The following is a 20255-nucleotide window of genomic DNA, read 5'->3' as shown; positions in this document are numbered from 1 at the left end:
AATGAACAGTGTCAAAATACATTATCAGTGAGTACAAATTAATAAAGTTCAACACTATTCTTCATGAATGCTGAAGGATGGGTGATAATTCAGAGGTCATGTACGTTTGGTGGGGTTGTTTAAGAACAATTTCCTAGAGGAACTGAGTTGTCAGTGGATTTTTTTTTTAATTTATTATTTATTTATTTATTTATTTATTTATTTATTTATTTATCGGCCGTGCTGGGTCTTCGTTGCTGTATGAGGGCTTTCTATAGTTGCAGGGAACGGGGGCTACCCTTTGTTGTGGTGCACGGACTTCTCAGTGCGGTGGCTTCTCTTGTTGTGCAGCATGGGCTCTAGGCTTGCAGGCTTCAGTATTTGCGGCTTGCGGGCTCTAGAGCTCAGGCTCGGTAGTTGTGTCACACAGGCTCAGTCACTCCTCGGCATGTGTGATCTTCCTGGACCAGGGATCAAACCTGTGTCCCCGGCATTGGCAGGCAGATTCCTAACCACTGTACAACCAGGGAAGTCCCAGTCAGTGGATTTTAAATGATAGAATTCTACAGATGATGAAGGCCTTAGAAATCTTTAGGGCAATGATAACTATTTTTGAAATGCATCTTATATATAAGGGGAGAGGATGGGAAAGGGACCCACAGAGTCCCAGCTTTGTGTGAGTCTGTAGTAGGTGCTTTACATTTTCTGTCATGTTTATGGTATTGTGATACTGTGAAGTTTACCAAGAAATTAGCCTCATTTGTGCAAATATATAGAATTACATAATTGCAGTCACAGAGTTTAGATAGGACCTCTAAGAGACATTTAATGAAATTTCTTGAGCTATTGGGTATCTGTTTTGTGCTAAGTCCAGAGCTAGCCCTGGGAATATATAAAAAGAAGATAAGTCCTTCGCGAAGCATACAATTTAGTAACTGGAGTAGAGTGTGTGAGAAGTGCTATGACAGAGATATTAACAAGGAGCTTTGTGAATTGGGTTTTGAGGGATGAAGATAAGTTTGTCAGGCTGGCAAGAATGAGAGCAATGTAGAGGGAGGCGAGGACAGAATAGAAGGGGGAAGGACATTCTAGGCAGACCTGTATCTGTCCCAATTTTTTCATCCCCTCTATTCTCAAAACTGGAGAAAGTATGTTTGTTAGAAGAGACTCACCAAATAATCAAGACAACTTTAACTGAATTATCAGAAGGGAGGAAGAGAATGTTCAGAAATAGTTCAGTCTGCTGTTTTGGGGGTTTTTTGTTTTTGTTTTTTTGATGTGGACCATTTTTAAAGTCTTTATTGAGTTTGTTACAATATTGCTTCTGTCTTATGTTTTGTTTTTTTTGGCCGCAAGGCATATATGGGATTGTAGCTCCCCAACCAGGGATTGAACCCACACCCCCTGCATTGGAACGCGAAGTCTTAACCACTGGAACACTAGGGAAGTCCCCAGTCAGTTGTTGTTTGTTTGTTTGTTTTTAACAAATTATTTATTTATTTATTTTATTGGCTGTGTTAGGTCTTTTTTTGCTGTGTGCGGGCTTTCTTTAGTTGCGGTGAGCAGGGGCTACTCTTCGTTGTGGTGCGCAGGCTCCTCATTGCCGTGGCTTCTCTTGTTGCGGAGCAGGGGCTCTAGGCACATGGGCTTCAGTAGTTGCAGCACATGGGCTCAATAGTTGTGGTTCACAGGCTTTAAAGCGCAGGCTCAATTGTGGCGCAGGGGCTTAGTTGCTCCGCGGCATGTGGGGTCTTCCTGGGGCAGGGATCAAACCCGTGTCCCCTGCATTGGCAGGCGGATTCTTAACCACTGCTCCACCTGGGAAGCCCCAGTCAGTTGTTTTTAATGTGCCTACTATGTAGAGGTCACCATGTATGAGGTAACAAGAAAGAAGAATCGGAACGGAGCAGGTACCAGCATGTCTCAGGTGAAAATGCAGAGAGAGGTCAGGAACACTGCACATGGCTTCAGGGGTTAGAGATAATGCACTGCAGTTACAGAGCAAAACATTCAGGGCTGGGGACTTCCCTGGCAGTCCAGTGGTTAAGACTCTGCACTTTCAATGCAAGGGGCGCAGGTTCGATCCCTCATGGGGGCATTAAGATCCCACATGCTGCGGGGTATGGCCAAAAAGTTAAAAAACAAACAAACAAAAAAAACAGTCAGGGCTGGAGAGTCAGCTCTGGGATTCTTCTGCTGGACCAGGAGTCCCGCAGTGCTTACAGTGCCAAGAGGGGTCTGAAGAGGGAGGCATCCAGGAAAAGAAAATGGTGAAGGCATTTTGGTTGGACTTATAGAAGGAGAACCAGAATGGCCTATAGAAGTCATAGAATTCCAGGGATGAGGAATTTCAAAATGTAGGGGGGAAAAAAGGAGAACGAAGCTGTGTTGTGCATGTAACTTCGGGAGAGTAGGTCAGTTGACCCAGAAATAAATAGATCTTATAGGAAAAAGAAACAGCAAGAAACAAAATTTGTCATGGAGAAAAATAGGGCTAAAGGTAGATGGGAGAGAAAGGTCAAGCAAAGGCATGGCCTGGGCATGATAAATGTGGATGACCTGTAGACAGCAGGGAAGAAGGTGTTAATGAAAAAGAAACTGAAGATGCTAGAAAGAAGGGCTCATTAATGTAGTAAAGACTGCTCATATAAAGTAACATGGAGACTAGGTTGAAGGGCACAAGATAATGGAAAGCCATATAACAGGGAAGAAACTTCAGGTAAGGCAATAGTATCACTGAGGAAGGGAAGGAGAGGTAAAAAACAAATCTATTGTGGGGACTTTCCTGGTGGTGCACTAATTAAGCCTCTGTGCTCCCAATGCTGGGCGCCCAGGTTTGATCCCTGGTCAGGGAACAAGATTCCACATGCATGCTGCAACTGAAAGTTCACATGCCACAACTAAGGAGCCAGTGAGCTGCAACTAAGGCCTGGTGCAACCAAATAAATAAATAAAAATAAATGTTAAAAAAAAATCTGTTGTGGTGATCATTTTGTAATATATAGAAATATTGAACCGCTATATTGTACACCAGGAACTAACACAGTGTTGTAGCTCAATTACACTTCAAAAACAAACAAACAAAGAAACTCATAGAAAAAGAGATCAGATTTGTGGTTACCAGAAGTGGGGGGTGGGGGGAGGAGGAATTGGATGGATATCTTCCAGTTATAAGATAAATAAGTACTAGAGGTGTAATATACAACACAATTAATATAACACTGCTGTATGTTGCATATGAAAGTTGTTAAGAGAGTAAATCCTAAAAGTTTTCATCACAAGGAAAAATTTTTTTTCCTTTTATATATATATGAGATAAAGCTTGTTCACTAAACTTGTGATAATCATTTAATGATGTATGTAAATCAACTCATTATGCTGTATACTTTAAGCTTATACAGTACCGTATGTCATTTATAGTTCAGTAAAACTGGAAGAAGGAAAAGAGAAATCTATTGCTTGAGGACCTCTTTTTTTTTTTTTTCTTTTTTCCGGCCATACCACACAGCATGTGAGATCTTAGTTCCCTGATCAAGGACTGAACCAATCGTCCCTTGCAGTGGAAGGGCGGAATCTTAGCCACTGTACTGCCAGGGAAGTCCCTTGAAGGCCTCTCTTGACAGCCTGGGTTATGGGCAGCTTTGGAGGTGAGAACAGGCTTAGAACAGGTTCCATGGCAGGAAGATACTCAAAATCTCCCAAAAAAGGGATTGTTTAGGAGAAATAAAGCCCTTAGGCAGATTTAGGTCTTAAAATTTCAAAGCTGGCTAAGGCTCCCACAGAATTCTGCCACTTGCAAGCAGTAGAGAAAATGAATGATGGGGATACAGAAGTCAAGTCAAGGTGCTTCCAAGTTGAGTTTGGGAGTGGTTAAGAGGACAAATGAACTAGTGGGTTGGAAAACTTACCATTAAAGTTGCTGGACAAGGCATAAATGGAAAAAATGGCCTAATCCTGTCATGGGAAGTAGGGAAGGAGTTTTCACCAAAACAGACCAAACTTAATCACTCTCAGATAGTTCTTGATTTGAGATACGGTCCTTTTGGAAGCTGACTATATTATAAAAGATCTTGTTTCATTATCATAACTAGACTACATCTTCATGCGCTACAGTTACTATGAAGGTATGCTAATTTTTCCAATTCCTTCCAAAACCAATTCTGGCAATTCCAATTTTTTTCCTCCCTCACAGTATCAATTTGATTCCTTCTTTCTTCCAGCTTCTCCGCTGAGGTGTCTTTTGGTTTGTGCCTACCATGTATTATATGTATCCTGTGTATTCTTGACAATCTTTGGATTCAATTTAGAAGCTTGAGTGAGAAAAAGACTTTAGGTCTGTGTCTGCCAGTCATTTGACCAGTAAATGCCAGTTCCTGCAAACCTGATCCATGCAAATTCTCTGAGAATTCCCATGGGCCTTTTCTACTCTAAGTTTTCCTTGCTCTTTTGGACTCCTAGCAGAATTGATAGCATTACATCTTTTTCAATGCTGAACTGTTATTGTTATCTTGCCCAGCCTCCCCTGCTCTTCCAGGACCTTGTAGATTGCAGTGTCCCAGATCACCAAGGGACTATTAAGTCTATCCTACCTACTATTACATTATCTATCCATCTATCTATCTATCTATCTATCTATCTATCTATCTATCTATCTATCTTTCTATCTATCTTTCATCTATCTATTCCTGCTCTCTTTATAGAGAATCATTAGTTTGTCTTTCTTATTTGTTTGTACCATTTATACTAATAGGAATGTATAAGAGTTCCTCATCAACACTTAGGATTGTCAAATTTAAAAATTTTGCCAATGGAATCATTTTTTTTTTTTATCAATGGAGATTATATTCCTTAGGAAAGAAACTCTGTGTGTGTGTGTGTGTGTGTGTGTTTGAGGGGAATATGTATATTTTCCCCTAGGACACTGCTTAAGGAAAGCAGGGCAGGGATTTCCCTAGTGGCGCAGTGGATTAGACTCTGCACTCCCAATGCAGGGGGCCTGGGTTCAATCCCTGGTCAGGGAACTAGATCCCACATGCATGGTACAACTAAGAGTTCACATGCCACAACTAAGGAGCCCATGTGCTTCAACTAAGGAGGCTGCTGCAACTAAGACCCAGTGTAAATAAACAAATATCTTTAGAAAGATTAGTAAGCAGGGCAGCTAAGATGAAATTACATTTATGTATTTAGGAAGTTATATAAGCACAATACCCACCTTATGTGTATTTTCACACCTCTTTCCTAGAGAGGTGTTTGGAAATAAGACAGGAATTCTTGCTTTGTTATTAAGAAAGGATGAGTAAGGATAGTGGGAAATTGCTTAAACATTTACTCTTTGACATTGAGGTCTGGAAAGAATTGCACTTTCTTTTCTTCTCCTTGGGCAGACACCTCATGTTATTGTTTAGTTTCCCATGACTTTTTCAACCTTTTAGTTTCTGTTACAATTATCAGACCCCTTTTCTAACAGGTTCAGATGAACCTGATGTTGCTAGGTGCTATGTTTAAGTCTCAGCTACCAAGGTGGTTTTCAATGTCACCTACATGCTCATGGTTTCCCAATTTGTTTTTCCAAGTTAAACTTCTTTTCCAAACTAAAAATTGTCTCAGACTTGGCCAGTGCAAGTTATCTATCTTTTTTTTTTTATGGGCACTTACAGTTTCCAGTTTTTTACCATTGTGAAATACAGTGAAATTGCTGTGTTGCCACAGACACAAACCCACCTTCAGGGCCTTTGTACTTGTTCCTTTCTAAGCATAAAATCTTCCCCAGCTTCCTCTCTTAATCTCTTTCAGATCTATTCCATGAGCTGATTGCCTTATTTAAAATTGCAGCCTTCCCCAGCACTCCCGCTCCACTTCTCTGCTTTTTCCCCTCCCTCTGACCATCACCATCTGACACACTACACGTTTTCTGCTTTCTAGCCTTCTTTATTCTCCCTGCCTCCTTCCACGATTGAATGCAAGCACCACAAGAGCAGAAGGTTTTGTTTTGATCACTGCTGTTTCTCCAAAGTGTGGAACTGTGCCTGGCACATGGTATGGACTCAACTAATGTTTATGGAATGAAGAGAATAAGCATTGCTATGGTCATTTTTCTACATCTTTGTGTGATTTTTCCCATTTCAATACTTTTTAAAGTTAATCATTTCAATTAACTGACAAAAGCCATGCTATTCCTAGTACATGATAGTCTTTCTCCTTTTGTTCTTTAAGAAAATCAAGTTTTGAGTCAAGCTCTGACAAGATATTAACAATTAGGCTTTTGGAAACATTGACTGAGAAGAGTCCATTTTTGCAGATAGATTTATTTTAAACACCACATTTCTTTCTCCAATCAAGGTATTTATCTGACGGTAGTACTGAAAACACTGTAGCACAGCCATTAGTTTGTTCTGCTTGCAAATATAGAATGTGTGTTCCTTCTTGTAGGAAGCAAATTGCATTCAATTCTGTATGCCTAGCTCCTAGCTCAAGAATAAACTTGAATGAGTCAATCAGTGAGAAAGGTTGAAAGTTTAGGAATCTTTCTCAAAAGAACAATCTGGCTATGCTTATCAAAGTAGGTATAAACAAAGAATAAAAATTATGTGCAGAATGGGGGTAGAATGGTGTGGAAGGCAATGACAGAAGTCTTTCCCTTCCGTTGACCTGGGAGGAATGACTGTTCCATGAACAGCATTTTCCTTACCACTGTGACTCCATCAAAGATCTGGATTCCCATGTCTGTTTAATAACTGACTGCTGGAAGAACAACAGCCATCAAACAGTTAGGGAGAAATTCAGATGTCTCAGTCAGTCTTAATTTTGGCATAATGCCACTGGTTATTCCTTCTAAGGATAAAAACTTACTTCCTCCTGTGCCTTCATTTCTTCATCAGTAAAGTGAAATCTACCAAAGTACAGGGGCAAATAACTAACAAAAATGTTATGATGACCTTTGCAGACATCAAGCTCTGAGTTAAGGGAATGCAACCCTCCTCTGCCTTCTCTCTAAGGTATTGAGGGCAGTTTTCCATTGCTTGTGACCCAGATATGGCTCAATGGTGTCATCTCTGACCTGGCATCCTATTAATGCACCTATAAACATTCAATTTAGAGACCCTAAAACTTTTCTCTCAGCCTGAGAGTCCCTTTGAAAAAAGATAATGACAAGAAAACCCTGACAAGCTTCTCCCTCTCCAATACTCTCCTTTGACCTTAAAAAAAAAAAAAAAAAAAAAAAAAAAATGTTGGGAGAGAGGAGGGCCAAGGGGAGGGGTAAGGGTCGAGAGAGGAGTCCAGCTCCAGTTTGGGGAAATCCAGCTCGCGTTTTGCCTCTCGCTCAGTAGTATAGGGTCCAGGGAAGGCAGAGCCCCAGCTTCACTCCCTGAGGTCTGTCCTGGGGAGACAGTGCTGCTCCGGGGGGCTGACCTGGCGGGGAGTGGCAGCGCAGTCCGCTCCCGCGCCGCTTTGTGCGCGCAGCCGCTGGGCCCTCTGCTCCCGGGTCTGCCCCCCGGGACGCCCCCCTGCCCCGCCCCAGTCATGCAACTCTACCTGCCTCTCCGCTGTGGACCTTTGGGAAGCAGTCGCCCACCCCGGGGGCTTGGGCCCTGACCCGGCCAGGAGCCGGTAGGTGTCCGCCCGGGGCCCGCCCGCGCCCCTCGCGCCCGCCGGGGCCCCTGGCTCCGAAGTTGTGGGGACTGGCTCAAGTTGGAAAGTTTCCCCGAGGGCTGGTGAAGGCTTGGAGCTGGGGGGGACACGCGCAGCCTTCCGAGCCAGAGGGGGCCAGTGGTGAGTTGGGCGGGGGCAGAGGGCAGGGGTCCGGGCAGCCACACGCGGAGGCCGGAAGGCGTTGCGAGGGGCAGTGCACTGCTGGGGCTGGACGTGGGCCGGGGCTCGGCGTCCGTGGGGCCGCCGCGGCCGCCGCGGCGGGCCCGCTCCCAGCGGCGACCCCCCACGCAGGGCCGCTTGGGGCGCTTTTGTTGCGGGTGGTAAACAATGCCCCTGGCCGGAGGACGCGACCGCCGGCCCCGAGGCCCGGCCGCGGCGCCGGGTGGGGAGAGCTGGAGCGCCTCGGGCTAGGACCCCGGGCTCCGCTGGAAACCGGATTGGGACAGGGCCAGTGTGGCCTGGGGGGATCCCTGACTGTGCCGGCGATTGATGCGCCTCGGAGAAGAATCCGAGGTCGGGGTGCCTTGGGCTGAGAGGTAAGAGTTAGGGCAAGTTTCGGGTGGGGAGCCCGGGCTGTCCCACGCTCAAGCGTACCCTCAAATAAGTTTTCTCCCTCCCCCACGGTAACATAGGGGACCGGTTCCTTGAGCAAACATTTGGCACTTGCCTCCTTGAGCTTTTCGGGGAGGGGGCTTCAGGGACTAAACTTTTGGAGTGGAGGTGGTAGGAGAGCCCTGCCAGAGGTTGACCCGGAGGTCTGCCGATCGGGGAAGAAGGGAGTGGGGAAATAGAATAGTGTTCTGTCAAAATGGCCTAATAACTCTTAGGAGCGCCACTCGGTCGCCGAGCGCGCTGGCTTGCAGTCGCATCAGTCCCACTAGGGCGGAATCCGGGAGCGGGCCCCAACCAAGGGTGGGAGGTCCGCAGAGCCTGCTGCCAGGGACCGGCCGGGCGGCAACTGTGGGGCCGGGGCTGGGGGTAGCAGGGGCCGCCGCCGCTTCACGTGTCGGGGAAGGGACTGGGCTACATCTCTCTCCCTCTTCCCCTCTCCCCCTCACCCCTCACCCCTCTCTCCCTCACCCCTCACCCCTCTCTTCTCTTCCTTCCCTCACCTCCCTCCCTCTCACCCACACTCCCAAAGGATTCAGCTACTAAGGGCTGTGTTGCAGTCCATAAATTTCTACAAAAAGTGTTCGGGAAGTTGCTGGCCGGCCACACAGTGCTCTTTCCACGGTAATGAGGGACACAAATTGGGCATTTCTGACCCAATAAAAATTAATGTATCAACAAGAGAACAGATATTGCTTGATCTAGGAGTCTTTCCCCCGCCCCCAGCTCGTCCTTCTCCCAAATTAACCAGGTCACTCCAGTGCCTCTTCTCCCTACTGCCCCGTTCCACTCAGGCACAAAATGACCTGCAGGATAAATCATAGTAATGGTGAGGTTGTAAAGACATGTTTGAAAAGTGTTTCAAGACCTTGAGCGAGGAGGAGATGAGGTGCACAGCCTAGTGTCCGCGGGGCGCGCCGAGCGCTGCACCCAGATGGGTTGAAGGGCGGCGCTACAGGGCAGCAACCTCAGGTCCGCCCTGAACCGAGAAGTGCCCGTCCTTCTCTCCACCCCCTCTCAATGTGATAAAGTAAAATAAAAACGTGGACTTTTTTTAGGCCTCACCGAGGGTGCCAATATGAATATGGAAAAACCGTTTGTGAACCTGTTAGGGCAAGAGCATTTTAAGGCATATTAGGAATTTATGTCTACAGTTAAACAAGGCGCGTGTGTAGATAAGGAGATGTTTGGGGATCGGTCAGCGTTGTTTCTAAGAGCTAAAAGGCTCAGGTAACGTGATTTTTTTTTTGGTGCGTTTCCTGATTGGTTTTATTGGTTTGTATTGATTACACAGGTTAAAACCCAAGTCCCTCTCCTCCCCCGTTCCCCACAGTTAAGAGATCTTAATTAGGTTGGTTGTCAACTTATGACAGCGTTTAAAACCATGTTATGATTTCAATTAAACTTCAGAATCAAGTAGGAGAGTTATTAGTATACACTGTCCCTATCTCTTTGCAAAGATTAGCAGCTGAGATTAAGAACTCCTGGATCACTGCTTACCATTTTAAGGAGGGTTAGCTATGGCTCCTAGCTCTGGTCTTCCAGAATCCATGGGTTGGGGGTTTGGATCACCTCTGTCTCTGCCCTTTGTTTCTCTTCCTCCTCCAGGCTTCTTTATCTTGTTTGTCCCTCCCCTCCCCCACCCTCTTCTTTGCCTCTGTATTTTTCCTTTTCCGTACACTTAAGTTTCTCTTTTTCCACCCCTCCATCTTTCTTCTACCTTTAGTCTTCAGCATTTTGATCCCAGTTGTCTTTTTATATTCTGGCTTTATTACTATATATTTCTTCCCCTGCCTCTACTTTTTGGCCTTTTTATTTGTTTGTTTAAGACATTTTATGCCTTCTGCTTTTTCTTCTTCTTCCTAACCTGTTTTATGCTTTTCTTGTTTTTGGAATGGTCATTCTATCTCCATTTTAACTTGTCCCTTCCCCTTTCTGTGGTCCTTTTTGGCCTTTTTTTCCTGGCTCTCCGCAGGACAGCAGGGGTGTTTTACATATGGAAGGAGGCTTTGAGTAAATCTGCTAGCATTCTAGTGAGTTTCCCTCCACAGCCTTTCCATGTGCGGAGGGCTCTCACACTTCCTGTGGCACAGAACTATCTAGGAACAGCAAGCAGCCCGCCCACCTCCTCTTCCTTTAGAACTCAGTTGCTGGAGGAACTAAGCCAGGTGGTGCCTTTTAAAAAGAAATGTTTTAAGTCTTGCATTTCTCAGTCAAGTGCAGTAGCCTTTAAATTCTAAGGAACTGAATGGAGTGACTATTAAATCAGAGTTTCTTTTGCAGCTAGCTCCATGTATGCAAATACTCACCACTTTTTTGGCCACTGCTGGTGGTGGGAAGGATTGCAGTATAATTTTAAATTGACATGTGGCCTGGATGGTTACATCAGTTCAGCCACTTCCTGCCCAGGGGACTTTGGGAGATCCACAAGGAGGAGGGATGTAAGTGGGAGAGGATTTTTCTGACACGGTACTGTCAATATTGTCCTTTACAGACAACCCATACAGTTTAGGAAGTCAGCTTTTCAGTTTCTAGCTAGGCAAGGTGATTGCATCAAATAATTGCCTTTTTTTTTCTCTTAAGACTCTATTTTCTGCTTTGGGCTGGTATCTCTTTTCATGTTTCAAATTATCAGTTGGCGCTTCCCTCCTGGACAGTAATGTTTGGATCAGTCCCCTATGTCACAAGGACATCTTAGGGAAAAAAAATTTTTTTGATTGTGGATTAGAGGTCTTCATGCCTTCTGGTGAAAAGATGAGTTAACTAAGTAATGTTTTGCATCCCACAGTTGTTGGGGATTTTGTTTGTTTCACTTTGTTTTCTCTTCCAGTAAAATAAGAACTCACAGAATAGTGACAATTAATTGCATGTGGTTCCCTCTCTGGGGCCTACTATATATGTTTCAAAACTGGGATGTTATCCTCTTATTTTCTTCTCCAATCATATTATCCTGTAGCTACCTCAGTAGCAGTCAGACCCTTGAATATACTCTAGAGTAGAATAAAACCGATTTTGAGAAATATTGAAATTTCAGTTTTCATCAGAAATGAAAAATGGAAGTGGAATTAGTATTTAATTGTAACTATATTTCTCTATGACTTAAATGCTCTATACTAAGTAAAAGCACCACAAAAGGAAATAAAGCATTTAATAATGTTTACAAGTTAATAAGGAAAATAAATTTCAGAAGATCTGTGCAGATAATTCCATATTTAAATATGGATCTATAAAATAGAATGGACTCCTTTTTTTTTTCCCCCACAGCCCTGGAGATAACCTAGTTATCACAAAAGGGGGTTACATTTCATTAGTGGAGCCAAGTAAAATTAAGATCTTGTGGGAGTCCTTATTTTGTTTCTGATTGTTTCTTTGGCTGGGTGGTACCCAGTGGTTTCTTCCCTGCATTTGAGTTTTTCAGGGGTCATTGGCCTCTTTCATGATCTCATAAAAAGGCTGTTACCATTCAAAGAGGCCACATCTTTCCAATCCATGTTGTTCATACCTTTTCCATTTCCTTGACAGGCTCTTTTTCAGGAGATAAGGTTTGAATGGTAAACATTATCTTAATTACAAGTCTGAATTTCTAAGCACTTCCATTTGAAAATATAAAAGAATATATGAGACAGAGATCAATTTATAAACTACTTTCAAAAGCAGATCCCATGACACCTTCTGGCATATCCAGATTACTTGCCTACATATATGAATTTTAATTTTTATTGCTGATTACAATATTTAGATTACATGCTCCTAATAATTTTTTAGCAATGTAATCCTGATATAAGAGATAAAGTATGTTTATACCAATATTGTTGAATTTCTAGAGAATGGAATGGATTGCTTTTTGTTATCTGAGAAAACATCCTTATAAAGATTGCTGACTTTCTGGAGATTAGAATTGGAATGTCTTTTGTTTCCTAAAAATGCTGGTACAAAAAGCAGTGGTCTTTGGAGAAAATATTCTACAGCTTTTCACAGCCAAAGAATACAGCCAAACTGTTTTTTTGTTGTTGTTGTTGTTTTGGTTTGGTTTGGTTTGGTTTGGTTTTTAAGCAAAGGGGAAAAGCAGTAAGCTTAGATGCCAAGAAATCAAGTGGAGTATTCTCTGGCCTACTATTTGTATTTAGCACAGATTTATCAAAATGTTATTTTTCTTGTGGTTAATGTTATCACTAATGTCTATTTTAAAAGTCTTTCTTAAAGGCTTAATGCTTTGACTCTAAATGCTGTGCTCTGAGATCTTTTATTATAGTGTGTGGCCTACGAGTTAGATGAGAACAGAACAAAAGAACTGGATCTTGTTTTGCAGGTTATGGCAAACTGAGGATTAAACTGGTTCTGTAATAATAACTACCATTAAGTTTATTTTCTCTCATTATTTTTTGTATTTTGGAGTGTACACAGCCTTTATTTTTTTAGCTCTCATTTCTTAAATGTCTATTATATGCCAGGCCTAATGAAGTCAACACTATTATGTTTCCTATTCTTTTTTTTTTTCTTTTTATGTTTCCTATTCTAATATACATAAGTAAACTGAGGAGTAGAGAGACCAAGGAATTTGTCAAAATCTCATGGCTAGTATTGTTTCTGATCTGGAAATCAAACCCACATCTACCTAATTCCAAAGTCCTTCTTACCTCAGCTATCACAAGGATGAAACCATTACCACTAGCTTTTCCTCAGAGGAGCCTGTTGATACCTCAAAACAACCTCATTTCAGATGCAGAAACCTTGACTGCTGTTAAGTAGTTTGCTGAAGAAAACAGCTGATGATCACAGATTCAAATTCAGGGTTTTCTGATTTGACCCCATCTCTAGCCACTAAACCAGCCAGCGCATCCCAGGATTACCTGAATCAGGTCAGTACAACAGAAACGAAACCAAAATTTGAGAATGGTAGAGGGCTGTCAAATTTTTACTTTACCAAGTAATAACACTAAAAAAAATAAGCCTCTGTCCATCTTTTCACACACAAAAAGGACTTCCCTCACTTTAGTTATTTATTTATTTGGCCACACCTTGGGGCTTGTGAAATCTTAGTTCCCTGACCAGGGGTAGAACCTGTGCCCTTTGCGGTGGAAGCATGGAATCCTAACCATTAGACCACCAGGGAATTCATTACTTTTTTTAAGAAAGGACATTATAATGAGAGAAAACAGGAAGGCATAATTAAATAATAATAAAATTCAACCTTATGAAAATCTTTATATGGCCTCATTTTTTTTTAAATTGAAGTATAGTTGATTTACAATGTTGTGTTAGTTTCAGGTATACTCAGCCTCATTTTTTTTTCTGCCTCACTTCACCACAGACTGGTGATCACCTGGTTGCAGACCAGTTTTTGGTAACCATTCTCCTACACCAGATTTTCTTACAAATCCAGCAACCTGTCAACTGTTAAAGAATCCTCACCCAGTTTGTTGTCACACTCTTGATTCCAGGATCTTTAGGGAGCCTATTGATGTATTTTGTATGGTGAGCTTCATTCTTCCTCATAGCTTGGTCTTATTTGGGGTCAAGATAGACAATCTGAGGAGACAAAAATGCAATTGATGATGGCTCTTGGTCAGTCCACTTTCATTTGCTCCTTTTTTCTTACCTTTCAAATAATAGTTGTTTGTCTGGTATGCTTTACTGTTCTAATTATCTCATTTTCTCTTTATTTCCAATTTCCTTGCCTAGGCATTCATCATGAGACTTTTGGGACCCTTGCTAGAAGGGATTTTAGAACCAACAGTCTTTGGATTAAGTCGGGTGAAAGAGGAAAGAGGGACATCATTTCTGGGTGTAGACAGTGCCCACCCCACTGCCTTATACAGAGGAGGTACTCAGCAGATATTTGTTGGACGTGTGAGTCTTATTTGCAATCTGATCTGTCAATACTAACTCCCAAGATTTTATGCTATTTTTGTGTGCATGTTTGAAACTCAAAATTTGTGGATGGTTAACTGGAATATGGTATTAATATTACTAGATCTACCAGGAGTAGAGTTTCTTGGATAATATAAGCCTCTTCTTCCTCTGGCTTTACCAACTTTACTGTCCAACAGATAATACCTCTGCCTGTGTGGTGATGTGCTAAGGAAAGAGTTTTAAGAGATAACTTTTTAAGTATCCATATTTGTAAAGATTTGGATTTGAGCTTTAAACTACATGTAACTACAATAGTTATGGTTTCTAATGTAAAGAAAACCCCCACGCTCAGCTTATTCAAAGAACATCATCAACTTAATCAGTTGTCACAGAAATTAAAATTAAAGGAGCTTTATTTGTGAATCCAGGGTTTAGAGGACACTTTAGTATGTTTTGTGTCTATTATATTTTCCTTTTGCAGTCCATATTCTCAGTTCCTTCAATTTTTTTAAATTTTTAAATTTTTTAATTTATTTTTTAAGAGCTTCTATTGAGATACAATTGACATACAATAAACTGCATATATTTAAAACGTACAATTTGATATTTTTTTCTCTTTAGTAATGTATATATGGCAATCCCAATCTCTCAGTTCATCCCAACCCAACCCCCTCCCCCTGCTTTCCCCACTTTCAGTTCCTTAATTTTAATTAATAATTGCTAGTAAATATTCTGTTTCAAATGAGAGAATGCATAGGAAAAAGACTCACTCCCAATGTTTTGTTGTTGTTATTTCAGATCAAACTTTCGTGCAACTGAGCACAACCATGGTGCTTCCAGATTCTCCTCAGAAGTGAGACTTTCCAAGGGACCAATGACTCTGTTCCCTGTGCCCTTTCAGTTTTTCGTACTCCGTAGCTATGTCTCGATCTCGCCATGCAAGGCCTTCCAAATTAGTCAGGAGGGAAGATCTAAACAAAAAGAAAAACAGCCAATTGAAGAAGGGATCTAAGCCAGCCAACAAAAATGTGGCGACAGTTAAAACTGTGAGCCCTGGAAAACTGAAGCAATTAATTCAAGAAAGAGATGTTAAGAAAAAAACAGAACCCAAACTGCCTATCCCAGTCAGAAGCCTTCTGACAAGAGCTGGAGCAGCACGAATGAATTTGGATAGGACTGAGGTTCTTTTTCAGAACCCAGAGTCCTTAACTTGCAATGGGTTTACAATGGCTCTCCGAAGCACCTCTCTTAGCAGACGACTCTCCCAACCCCCAGTGGTCATAGCCAAAGCCAAGAAAGTTCCACCTCCTAAGAATCTAGGAAAGCAACATGAGTGTGATTATAAGGTACTTACTGACATGGGGGTAAAGCACTCAGAAAATGATTCAGTCCCAATGCAAGACCCCCCAATCCCTCCTGATATAGAGAAACTAATTGGCATACAAAATGCATCACTAATTAAAGATGAGAGCCAAGAGACAACCCAGTCTTTGTCCCAGAGTGTGGAGGATTCTCAGATCAATTGCTCTACTCATAGTGGCCCTGCAGCAGAGATTATTTCTGGGTCATTGGAAGGGACACGTGGTTGTGAAGGACTATTCTCTAGAGAGAGATTGAATGATATCAGTGATTCCCCTAGAATGTTTGCTCAGGACACTCTCTGTGTTCCTTTGCTCCAAAGAGCAGCCCTCAAGGCTACCTCTGAAGGAAACGCCAACATTCAGTTAGAAGATTTGGGTTCACGAGTAGAATCTCTTAAGCTATCTGATTCTTACCTGGATCCCAGCACAAGTGAACATGATTGCTGCCCCACCTCCAGCTTTAATAAGGTTGTACCTGAATTGGACCTTAGAAACTGTCTGTCTATTGGTGGGTCAATATATCCTACCTCATTAATAAAACTCCTCTTGGCAGGTTCAGAACAAGAAACCCTTGGTGCTAAACCAGATCATCAAGAGGTACTCAAAGCTACCCCAGATCAACGGGAAGTTCCTGATACCACCCCTGTCCTAGGACGGGCCTTTAGTGCTGTCCCACATCAATGGGAAGTTCCTGGTGCTAACCCAGTTCATGGAGAGCCTCTGGGTGAGACCCCAAACCCACCAGAGATTCCTGGTGCTATTCCAGTCCAAGGAGAGGTCTTTGGTGCTATCTTAAATCAACAAGTCCTGGGTATGGGTGATGGTACTGCCTCAGACCCAGCTATCTTTCTTCCTGCTCCTCTTAACCCAATTGCTACCTATACTGCTCTCCCAGAATGGCCTGAGCCTCAGAGTACTGTTTCATCTGGGCTTGAGGTCCAGGGCGCTATGCAGATTTTGCCTTTGGGCTCAGGTCACACTCCTCAACCATTATCAAACTCAGAGATAAGTTTGGTACCTCCCGTAATGGCTATAAACAATATCGAAAACGAGAAGAACGTTTATATAAGCTTTCTGCCAGCTAACACTCAGGGGTTCACATTAGCCCCTGAGAGAGGACTCCACCATGCTTCACAGGGCATTGTCCAACTCTCCCAGGCATGTCCCAGCAAACTGGAAGGAGGGAGCTCCCAGATCAGCACCACCAGCATGGTTGACATCAACACCACAGTGGTGTCTAGGCCAGTGTCACTTGCCAGTACCTCCTCTTCTCCTTCCTACACTACTTTGCTACCTACTTTGGAAAAGAAGAAACGAAAGCGATGTGGGGTCTGTGAGCCCTGCCAGCAGAAGACCAATTGTGGTGAATGTACGTACTGCAAGAACAGAAAGAACAGCCATCAGATCTGTAAGAAGAGGAAATGTGAGGAACTGAAAAAGAAGCCATCAGTCATTGTGTCTTTGGAGGTAAGTAAATACCCCAGGAGCTGGGGATGCCTGTGAGACTTGATAGAGTGATCTCTGTGGACAGTTTGCTTCTGTATTACATCTTTTTGCTTGTTAAAATGTTGCTTTAGCTTGTCTATAGGAATCTGTGGATCTGCCTGAATTATGTTTTGTGCACTGAGTGACACATTAGCTTATTTTTAGAATTTGTCTCAGAAAAACTAGAACATAAAGGTTTTCCATTATAGGTTTTGATGGAGAAGAGGGAAAGTGTATGAAATGTGGTTTTGGAAAGATTTCCACTATGCCTCATTTTGGCTAGTTGTATGTCATTTTTGGAAGTTACAGATTTAAAAATTAGGAGTAGAACAAAGTCACTAACTGTCTTGCAGCCTGAAAAACTAGAGGAATTAAACTTCTTTTCTTTTGAAGAAATAGAATTGTCTTTGTCTTTAATCTTGAAACTTTGCCTTGGAGGTATAATAATAATAAAGCTTTCCTCTCAACTTTTGGCGTGATTTCCACCTGCTCACAGGATTATCGAGATTCAATGGTAGTCAGAAGTTGAAAATGGTTTTTTAACTCCAAAGTGATATACAAACATTTGTACTTCTTATTACAGTCATGAAACTAAGATAGTAAAAGTATTGGTTGACTTAGAGTTTGTTTAAAGGATTTTATGGAGCTTGGTTAATACTCAAACTTGCTTTAATTAAAATACCTGTCAACCATGGTGTTTTATAGTTTTTAGATGACTTGAAGTTATATTTATTTTGAGTCTGCTATGAATACGGGTGTAGTAGAACAGATTAATTTAAAATATTACAAACTTAAATTCAGTCAACCTCTTCTATTTCATTCTGGACTTAAATTATCTGTCCAAAAATGCTGACTTCCTGTTTGATTGACCCATTGCAGAGAAGAGATCAGACATTTAACCAATCATGTATTGATGACATGTAAGCTGCTTCTAAAACATTTTGTTGCTACAAATGTTACAGCAATGAACTATCTTCTTTACTCAAGCCCTTCACACATGTGGGAGTAGATCAAAATGTGGCCAGTAACTTAATAGTTTACATACTTATATCTAAAACACTTAGTAGCAATATTTTTTTATCACAGAGAGATCTCCTTGGTAAGCTCTTGATTTGTAACACTGCCCAGTGACATTGTTGCCAAAGGTACTCTCTGTCTCTAATGGGTATAAAGAAATTTGTTCTCTTCTTTTCTGAACTTGCTCCTCCTATTGCATTACGTTTTTGGTTAATGACTATCTACACAGTCACCCCAGAGGGAAAAATTCAGTCCTCTTTAATGCCTTTCTCTTGCTCTTCTAGTATCTCTTGTTCTATCTGAGCACGTCTATCTCTCCATTTTCTTGGCTCCAGCTGTAGTTGAGCCTTTATCTCTTACTGGGACAATTTCAGTGTTCTCTTTATTATCAGCAAGTATTTATTGCATGTCTACTCTGGGTTGAGTGTACCAGCTAACTGGGAAGTCAGGATGTTGAACAACGAACTCTCCTTAGGTACAGTTCAAATTTTCTTTCTATAACCCTGTTTCTCCTAATTTAATACATTTAGTGCTCTTCTATACATGTAACATCTCACTCAAAATAAAAGAAAATAGAGCAAAGTTTTCAGCGCCTTCCAATTATAGATGAAGCTTAGATTTCTCAGCATGGAATACAAGATCTTCAAGATCTTGGCATGACTAATCTCTTCTGTCTTGTTTGCTGTCACTTCTCACACTATACCTGAAGTTTCACCTGTATCCAGCTACTTATATTTCCCCAAGCCCACTGTATGTGATCCTGCCTCAGTGTCCATGCTCATGGTACACATTCTTCCTTTCCCTGTCTGACAAGACTTTACCCATTCACTCACCCCTCCCTGTGCTACACCTGTATCTGTGCATGTTCCCCTAGTTTCATTCCAGGGGACTTTGTTTTTCTAGTGCCTGTCTAGCCTTGGTATAGTGGTAAGTGCAAAATAAACACTTGTTAGTTAAATGAAAAGAATATACTCGTAACTCAAATAATCAGGTTTAGAAATTTAGATGTTGGCATGTGGTTTATTTTTGTAAATGTGCTCTGGCAAGCAAGTGTGGCCACTGTTGCCAAGGTCCATCCATGTGAAAAAAAACAGTATTTGTTAATGAATGAATGAATACCTTGGCTATTGCTCACAATCTCCTAAACACCATATTCTTTTCCTTTCCTTCTTTCCTTCTTCCTTCCTTCCTTCCTTCTTTCCTTTCTTTTTTCCTTCTTTCTTTCTCTCCAGATCTTTATTGGAGTATAATTGCTTTACAATCACATTCTTTACTAAAAAAACAAACACTTTTATTTTGACATAATTCAGTTTTGTAGAAATATTGCAAGAGTAGTGCTGATAATTTGGTTTATCTTTCAGCCAAATGGTAACATTTTCTCATAGTACTTTATTACTTTATCTCTCTTTTTATCTCCTCCCCCATGCATATATTCTTTTCTGAATCAATTGAGAATGTTTTTCATGGATATGATATCCCTTTATCCTTACATACTAGAGAATATATTTCCTAAAAACAAGGATATTCTCTCATTACCAAAATTAGCAAATTAACATTGAACCATTACTACTATCTAGCCCACAGACTTTATTCATATTTTGCCTGTAAGAAAATGTCCTTTTGGCCTCCTTTAATCTGGAATAGTTCCTCTAACTTTTAAAACAACTTTATTGGGACTTCCCTGGTGGTCCAATGGTTAAGACTCCTCGCTCCCAATGCAGGGGACCCAGGTTCCTTCCCTGGTCAGGGAACTAGACCCTGCACGCTGCAACTAAGACCTGGAGCAGCCAAATAAATAAATGAATGAATAAATATTTAAAACAACTTTATTGAGGTATAATTGACATACAATAAACTGCACACATTTAAAGAGTACAGTTTGATAAGTCTGACATAATGTATACACTGTGTGATGATTACCACAGTCAAAATCCATTACTCCCCAAAATTCGTTTATACCCCTTCCTAGTCCCTACCCTCCTATCCGCACCCTTTCTCCTCAGGAAAATAGTATCATTCTGTCATTATACATTAGTTTGTATTTTCTAGAGTTTGATATATATGGAATCATATAATATATACTTTTTGTTTGTTTGTTTAGAATAGTTCCTTAATATTTATTTTTAATGACATTACGTCTTTTGCAAAGTGCAGATTACATATTTTGTCCCTCACTTTGGGTTTGTCTAATGCTTCCTCACGACTAGGTTTGGATTATACATTTTCATATGAATACCTTCTCATAGGGGGGACATGATGTCCATTTGTCCCACTATTCATTATCTTAATTTTGATCAC

The 20255-nt window shown here is 41.5% G+C and overlaps 1 protein-coding gene across 4 annotated transcripts in view; it reads left to right on the top strand.

The window, feature by feature from the left end:
- Positions 1-7363: 7363 nt before the first annotated feature.
- The window catches only part of TET1 (tet methylcytosine dioxygenase 1), a 133703-nt gene continuing 120811 nt past the window's right edge, over positions 7364-20255 (top strand). Inside the window, exons 1-4 of one of the 4 annotated variants that reach the window (XM_057735361.1) lie at positions 7364-7590; positions 12962-13100; positions 13924-14091; positions 14893-16922. In XM_057735361.1, the coding sequence (XP_057591344.1) occupies positions 15015-16922 (1908 nt within the window). In that variant the 5' untranslated portion in view covers positions 7364-7590; positions 12962-13100; positions 13924-14091; positions 14893-15014. Of the gene's footprint in view, positions 7591-12961; positions 13101-13923; positions 14092-14892; positions 16923-20255 lie in introns of those variants that run through there. The other 3 variants (XM_057735362.1, XM_057735363.1, XM_057735364.1) reach the window with 3 other exon arrangements.

The sequence above is a fragment of the Hippopotamus amphibius genome, chromosome 5 (assembly GCF_030028045.1).
Source record: "Hippopotamus amphibius kiboko isolate mHipAmp2 chromosome 5, mHipAmp2.hap2, whole genome shotgun sequence".
Classification (NCBI taxonomy): domain Eukaryota; kingdom Metazoa; phylum Chordata; class Mammalia; order Artiodactyla; family Hippopotamidae; genus Hippopotamus; species Hippopotamus amphibius.
This window is presented reverse-complemented; position numbering and strand designations above follow the sequence as displayed.